The 8262-nt window shown below is 40.0% G+C and overlaps 1 protein-coding gene across 1 annotated transcript in view; it reads left to right on the forward strand.

The window, feature by feature from the left end:
* Nucleotides 1-5294, forward strand: part of F5 (coagulation factor V) — a 66884-nt gene extending 61590 nt beyond the window's left edge. The window contains exons 23-25 of the mRNA XM_021639421.2: nucleotides 720-871; nucleotides 3545-3727; nucleotides 4718-5294. Of these exons, the coding sequence (XP_021495096.1) occupies nucleotides 720-871; nucleotides 3545-3727; nucleotides 4718-4864 (482 nt within the window). The 3' untranslated portion in view covers nucleotides 4865-5294. The remainder of the gene's footprint in view (nucleotides 1-719; nucleotides 872-3544; nucleotides 3728-4717) is intronic.
* The last annotated feature ends 2968 nt before the right edge of the window (nucleotides 5295-8262 follow it).

Consider the following 8262-nt stretch of genomic DNA (forward strand, 5'->3'; position numbering starts at 1 on the left):
AATGAGGTCTCTTGATACAATCAAGAAACAGTGACAGTTTTTCACAGTTATCTGATTTCTTGTAAATAGGAGGCACACATTCAAAAATAATGATGAGATGTATAGTAAATACACAAAGCATTTTCGCTGTCGTTTCGCTGTTACTGAATAGTATGAATTGTACATGATCGTATGCACTCCACTTCCGCACCCGTAGCAGCACGCTAGGTTGATTTCTATGGGCACCGTCACAACCACAGAGGTTATACGTTACTTATGACAACTATGATGCCCTAATAATGTCCATAGTCTAAAGGGACCACTAGCATTTGTGTGACCTGTTCTTAACAAAAATGTCATTATGTTGCACATGATGGTATGGAGATGGTTCAGAACCACCATCTACCTTAAAGCAAAGACTGACGATTCCACGACTCTCTGAAGAAGAAAGCACTCATACTGAGTGGTATATTGGCTTTAAGTTTGCTTCCCTGTTCTTTTAAACTGTCTTGTGTTGGGCAAGCTGTTGTGTCTTGCGGTAGTCAAATGGACATGGGTGTGAGCACTGAATAGGATATTAGTAGTCCCAGAGGGATATTTGCACTTGAACTGAACAAATGCTCTTTGTTTTGCTTGTTCCCTGCTCCCTGGGAGTGCTATTTCTTGTCTCCCCTGTTGCGAAATGCAACACGGGGACCATTAGTGCTGTGCAATGAATCACATTACTTTCCTCCTGACAGGATGCTCCATGCCACTAGGCCTGGAAGACGGAAGGATAGGAAACAAGCAAATCACTGCATCTTCCTTCAAAAAGTCATGGTGGGGAGACTACTGGGAGCCCTCCCGTGCCCGCCTGAATGCCCAGGGCCGTGTGAATGCCTGGCAAGCCAAGGTGACATCAACCATATAAACTTTCCAGAAACAAACAATACCACCACCGCAGGGAACGTGAGGGTGGCGGGGTTTTGGCTTCTGAAGCCCCAGGTCTGAGACTCTAAATGACTTGCAGAATCACAAGCCTTCAACTCTAACCACAACTCAGAGAAAAGGCACACATCTTCCCTGTGATCTAGCTTTAACTGAAAACAGGAAGGGACAACAGTTTGCAAAGAGCCAGATAGAAAGTGTTTCAGGCCAGTGGTTCTCAACCTTCCTAATGCTCTGACCTTTTAATACAGTTCCTCAGGTTGTGGTGAGACCCCCGCCAACCATAAATTTATTTTTATTGCTATTTCATAACTGCAGTTTTGCTACTGTTATAAATCCTAACGTAAATATCTGATATGCAAGATATCTGAGAGGATCATTTGAGCCCCAGAGGGGTCGTGACCCACAAGTTACGAACCACTGCTTTAGGCTCAGTGTTCTATACATTTTCCTCGTGGCATTAAGTAGATCAGTGAGTGAGGGCAGCCATCCCTTGCTGCTTCCTGGCTGAGACACTTTAACATTAGTAACAAACAAATAAGTACAACTTATAACCTACTTTTTCATCATTTGACACTTTTTTTGTTCCCTTTCTTTATGAACACTGTGGCATTCCTCAAGACAGTTGGAGGAGGCACAGTTATAAAACCAGGATTATAAGTCAGTGATGTGAGTTAAACACCTTCCAGAAAGTTGCCTTTGCTGTTTATCTACTAAGTATTTCAGGTATTTGATTTCAGGATAATTTTTAGTAGCTGACTTATTTTTTATTTCATTCATCACCTGATAGATCACAATAGCATGATAACTTTATGAGGCTTTCAAACAAGACAATCCAGGTTCATTACTTAGCCTCTTCCCATCTCCCTCCTTTAAAGTATATATACATACCATATATATATATATACGTGTGTGTGTGTGTAATCTTGGTTCTAATCTGAGTAGGCCACTAGAAAGAAGAGAAAAATGTGGCACGTGTGAGCCCCACACAGTGTCCTAGGAGTCAGTATCTGCGCTATGAAGCCCATTCTGGGCTATCATGGAGTCATAGCGTGGTGGAGTAGCAGGAGTTTATAATGATGCAACTGGTCCAAATCTTCCATCCAAGTTTAAATGTAGAACAAATCGTCTCAGCTTAGTGCTGCTGCAGAACCCTGGCTAGAATTCCATCCTCCCCATACTCAAGCTGGTCCTCTGTGTGCTTGCGTGTGAAGCAGCCCAAACTTTTCATCTTGCAGACGAAAACTGATACCCAGAGAAGCCAAAACAATTAAAACAATAATGTTACATTACATACTTGCATAAAATATAAATAATAAAAACGCCATATCGTTATTTCCCAGGCAGCCCTTTAAACCTGTACATAGCAAATCTTGTTGCCCTACCCTCTATTGTACAATTAAAAAAAAAATCCTTTCTGTATAGTGAGCTTTTGGTCTTTGGGATTGTAATTAAGACACCCCCCAGCCCACCCCAAATGAAATGCTAACTTTGGTTTTTAATAATGTCATGTTTAATCTGAATTTCTCAGTGAGAAATTTCTGTTCCATCTAACCTTGTCTTAGCATAAAATGCCTTTACATGATCTTTAGGAAGGCTGAAAAATCAAAGCCAGACACATATAGGTGTGCACAGTTAATCTACCCACTGCCGAGTGTCTGGTATGGAAACCCCCCAACTGTATCTTGTGTCACTGATACAACCTTGATTTTAAGTCACTCTAAGATGTCACACAGAGGGCCTCATAAAGTTAACAAATTTCTAACCCTTTAATTCAATCAAATTGCCTTTTTTAAAAAACCTACATCATTTAAATTGATAGATGTATATTCATATACACAGACACACATATACCCATACAAATGCAAATGACATTGAGGAAATACAGCAGCATCTATTTCATACAGAACTGCATGAGAACAGTAGGGCATGATGAATCTCCCAAAGGTAGAAATTGGTCCCAGACATCAGTCCTTCTGACCTTTCTTCAGGTGCATGTCACCAAACACAATGAGACCTTTTGTAAGGCTAGACAGAGGACATCACTGTGACATTCCCCAAGCAGACACCCAATTCTTCCTCAGACAGCCCTGAAGCAGGATCATGATAGCATTTAAACACACTTGCTTAAGAACATACATTCAAATAATTTGAGAATTTATTCTTTTTGTTCAAAGTAAAATTCATTTTTACATTTATCCAGCAGCTATTTATTAAATGCCAACTGTGAACCTTTACATAAATACCAAGAAATCAAACTAAATAAGTTCTCACCCAGGAACAGCAAAGGACATAAACAAGCAAATAATTACACATCAGTAGAAATTAAATCTTTTAAGATGGTATACAAAATAATGGGCTTCATTGTAGCATTTTGTCATTATACTTTGTTCTTAGTCATGTCCCTTCAGCATTGCTTTCCTCGGTCATATATATTTTATTACTCTCTCTTTAATTCCCCTCCCCATCATGATTCATAACAACAAACAAGAAATCACAGGGCCAGTTTTCTAAAAGACAATGACTCCCAAGGAAGGAGATGGAAAAGCTTTAAGCGTTTTTAAAACATCTTGTTCATAACAAAAAGAAACCTTTAACATCTTCCTCATTCCAGTGTTTCCTTTTATCATTTTCATAGGCAAACAATAACAAGCAGTGGTTGCAAATTGATCTGCTCAAAGTCAAGAAGATTACTGCCATTGTAACACAGGGCTGCAAGTCCCTGAACTCGGAGATGTATGTGAAGAGCTACAGTATCCAGTTCAGTGATCAGGGCACGGAATGGAAGCCTTACCGGCAGAAATCCTCCATGGTGGATAAGGTACGCGAGGCCGTGTCAGTGAGGTGACAGCTATCTGGAAACCCGTTCCTGAGGAGAAACAACAGCATCTTGCATTTGCCAGTGCTGATTATGTACAGCTCCCTCGAATCTTCCCAAAGATCACAAACCCCTGTTTGCATTTGGGAAGACTACTCTTCTTAGTGAGATTAACCACTCCAGTACGTTCCTAAGGCCTTCTACTTTCTATCAGGTGGCTTAAAAATGTCACCAGAAACAAAGCTGAGGAAATGTGTCTAGCAATCCAGGAATGGGAACTGGGCTAAAACTAGTAGGAAAAACAAACAGGAGGAGGGGAACTGATTCTAATAAGTGCTACAACTGATGTGTCCTTTTCTAATTTTTTAACCCCCTGGCAGGGTGTTTTTATCATTATAGAAGGCTGTCCTCACACCAGGGAACCCAGTGATCAGACAGAAATAACGGCTCACCTCTGCTGTGCGTGTAAATCTCAGGGAACTTCCTGAGCGTGCAAACAAAAACGGGCATGAACAGTTCATCAGAAGCATATGCCAAAAGGGAGAAATTTAAAAAAAGCAAACAACAGTCATTTTTCTTTTAAACGTCAATAATAGCAAGTTATTTATTGGCATTTACTATATGGCCCTACTAGGCACTTGCCATGTATTTATACACATTTTCAAATCTGTGCAACTTTGAGAAGCTTCTATTATTCTCACTTGGGGATGAGGCAGGGAAGTACAAAGAAACATAGTGACTTCTTCAAGGTCATGCGGTGACAAAGAGGCTGAAGGAGTAGTTTTGCAAACACTGGTGTCTGCCTTATTTATTTTTCCTAATTTGACACATGTCGTTGAGAAATGAGCATATTTAAGGGTGTGTCTGTCTGGCTTGTGATTTCATAATATTCTGAGAATGGTTTAAAAAAAAAAAAAGGTAATGACTGATTTTGGTAACCATTAATGCCCATGATGCAAATACTGACCATTTTTTATTGTGCTTTCCTTTCAGATTTTTGAAGGAAATAGTAATACCAAAGGACATATGAAGAATTTTTTCAACCCACCCATTATTTCTAGATTTATTCGCATTATTCCTAAAACATGGAACCAAAGTATTGCACTTCGCTTGGAACTCTTTGGCTGTGACATTTACTAGAATTTAATACCAAAAAAGAAAGAAAGAAAGAAAGAAAGAAAGAAAGAAAGAAAGAAAGAAAGAAGAATTTAAGAAACTCCTTAAGGCCTAAACCATTTAAAGCAGGCAATATGGAATGGCTATTTTAAATTTTAACAATTTTTTTTTACTATTTTTCTAATAGAGAATAAAGTTTATATAAGAAGCTTTTCAATGTTAATTTATCGCTGCTGTTAAGTAAGATGGAGGCTATTATTTCTTCACAACTTTGAATATAGATGGGAAAATATTAAGAAGCAGTGAGAATATGACTGTCATGCTGATTAAAGATGTCATGCTGATTAAAGATGTTATATAAAGTAATAGTTATATAATGGAATAATATGATTCATTGTGGCTCTTTCAAATCCTGTAGACATTAATAAAAGAAATATTACTTTTGGAAACTGTCCATAGACCTAGAAAACTTTCATTCCTATATTTTTCTTTCTAAGGGGAGTGGGACATGTCTTTGACATGGACTCTGTTGCCTGCTTTTTGATCGGGTTTCCCCCCACCCCCAGCCGGGCTGCCTTGCCAGGCCACAGGGGAAGAAGATGGATGAGCTCAGTCCTGATGTGACTTGACTTGCTGAGGTGGGTTGATGGGAGGGACTCCCTTTTCTGAGGAGTAGTAGGGGAAGGGAGATGGGAAGAGGAGGAAGAGAGAGCGAGAGAGTGGGACCAGGAGGAGAGGAGGGAGGGGGCTACATTGGTATGTTAAGTGCATGCAGCTGGGCACCCATGCCCACATACAAGCGCTGATTCTCCATGAGCAAAGGAACAATTGGGCAGGTTTCTCACATCCCAGTTGGACTTGTGGATCTGTATTGGTCTTGTTTTAGGGCAGGTAGCTAAGGTACCAGCTATCAGACGTTAATAATAATAATAATACTAACCTGGAGAAAGCTGGTCATGTGCCTTAGCTTGATCCAAAAGCTGGCACTGTGTGGCATAGTGTTTCACAACTTGGGTTTACCTAAGGGAAGGCACTTACCTGTAAAAAGAGCACTGGGACTGTTTGCCCAAGAACAGCAGTTGTTAGAACTGCTCCAGGCTAAATTGGCAAGTGGGTGAGGCATTCTTCCAGCGCCCCTCTGCCCTTCTTTCTTGCCTCTCCTCATCCAGAAGCTTCTCCTGTTGGCATGCTTTTGAAGACTTGGAATTTGGTTCTGCTGCCCCGCTTGCCAGTCTGTGGAGCCTTTCAACATCCGTAAAGTCACTAGCAACGGCTACTTCATGCACACAGGACAGCCATGCAAATCGATAGGTGAAACTATCTGTTTCTGTGAAATAAGCCACCCCAAAGCTTAAGCAGGAATTCTGCAAAATATCCATGACATGGTAAGACAGATGGTCATTTTGCAGTGTGTACACATACCAAAACATCATATATATAAAAGTTGTATATACCATCAATACAACTTTTATGATTAAAATTTTAATTGCAAAAACATCAAACATATTCTCTTTCATGGTGCTGTGGGTTCACTGAGCTCAGCCAGACAGTTTCATTGCCGGCTTTATTTGGTGTCACTCGCGTAGTTATAGTAAAACCATGGCCTCAGCTGGAATGCTAGGCAGACTTCTGTGAATGCAGAGACGGGGAGGCAGGGTGCTTCCTGCCTCTTAATGCTGTCTCAGCTCCAATCCCCACTCCACAACTTGTGCCAACTCGATGTCTCCAGTGAGTACCTGCACAAATGCTCGATCACTAGGAAGGACAGATCATCATTCTTCTTTAACTCAAGGCCTGGAGCAGAGGCCTACTCTCATTTGTGCCATATTCTATTGGTTGAAGCAAGTGAAGAATAAGTGAGCCAAGACTTAGTGCAGGAGGAAACTATGTGGAGTATGCATGCCAGAAGGTACTATTCACTGGAAGTTTCTTTAGAAACTACCAGTTACCTATTGCATCTTCCAGAAACCTTGCAAATGTGTATGAGAGCTTTCAACATCCACAGGGTAGTGGATTTCTAGAAGTATTTATATTTTCATTGTTACTTTTGTTTCATGGGTCATATGACTATCCTACCAAATTTCCCTGAAGATTTTCATTTTGTTAACAGCAGCTGAGAATATGAAGTTAAAGAAAAACATCTCTGTTTGTTCCAAGTCTAGTCTTGTGGTTACACTATTGATTCATCTGCAAAAGGAAACAGGGCTTAGGTTACTGCCATGTTACCGTCCTCATGATAACTTTAAGTTTAAGATAAAGAATCTAATGTTTTCATTTTTAATAAGCCCCATAAATTATAAAGCTACTTCTGGGTTTCTCTACTATAGAATTAGATGGCTTCAATTCTCTCTCCCTCCCCTCCCTCTTTCTCTTTCCCTCTCTCTCCTTTCCTCCTCCTCCTCCTCCTCCTCCTCCTCTTCTTCTCTCTCTCTCTCTCTCTCTCTCTCTCTCTCTCTCTCTCTCTCTCTCCCCCCCCCTGGCTAGCTTGGCACTCAACCAGGCTGGCCTTGAACTCACAGAGATCCACCTGCCTCTGCTGGGATTAAGGGCTTGTGCTACCATACCAGGCTAGGATTTCTCTTGATCTGCAATCTACTGAAAGCAGATTATAACTGTGGCAATAAAAATTATGTAGTACCATAAGTAGGAGAATTAATGACAATGAAGTTGTAACACCCAACCTGGTTATCTTATCTATGAGATAAATAAGACTCCAAAAAAAGAGTAAGTTGCTCAAAACTCTTCTTTGTTAGTGTCAGAGGTAAAAGCAAACAAGCAGATGATCATAACACAAAATGGAAATTGTAATGTGTGTAAGTCAAACCCCTAGAGAGGAAGATATGAGTGTTAATTAATGACTCATAATTAATCCGAAAAAAAACCGTTCGAGAATGAACAAAATGTTTGGGCTTTAACCAACTTTGAAGTGAAATACAGCTCCACTTTTTGTCCCTCCCTCTGAAGTTATTTAGCTATAATTACAGCACTGGCTACCTGGCCTCTCCTCCTCTGACATAAGACGACGCACTGTTTGTTATCTCATAACTGGTTGCTATGGAAGTTTAGTGACTCACAGAAGAATTATGATTCGCAAAGAGAAACAAACAATTAAAATCCTCCACATTATTAGTCATTCTAATTGAAAGTTGGAAAGGAATGGCTGGGTGCATCACACACATGGAAAGTTCTCAGCAAATGTGGAATTTATTCTTCAGAAAGACTCTAAGCACTGACAGAAACACCATGCTACTTTTTAAAATAAAATTGAACAAGTATCGTCTCTTGTGATAAGGACCGGTATAACAAATTCAAGGGAAAATGTTTGTCATTTACACACACACACACAAAAAAAATTTGATAGATAGACAATCACAGGGCATAGCTGGATGGTAATAAAACTTTAAAGTGTTTATATAAAATCT

Source organism: Meriones unguiculatus, chromosome 11, assembly GCF_030254825.1.
Source record: "Meriones unguiculatus strain TT.TT164.6M chromosome 11, Bangor_MerUng_6.1, whole genome shotgun sequence".
Classification (NCBI taxonomy): domain Eukaryota; kingdom Metazoa; phylum Chordata; class Mammalia; order Rodentia; family Muridae; genus Meriones; species Meriones unguiculatus.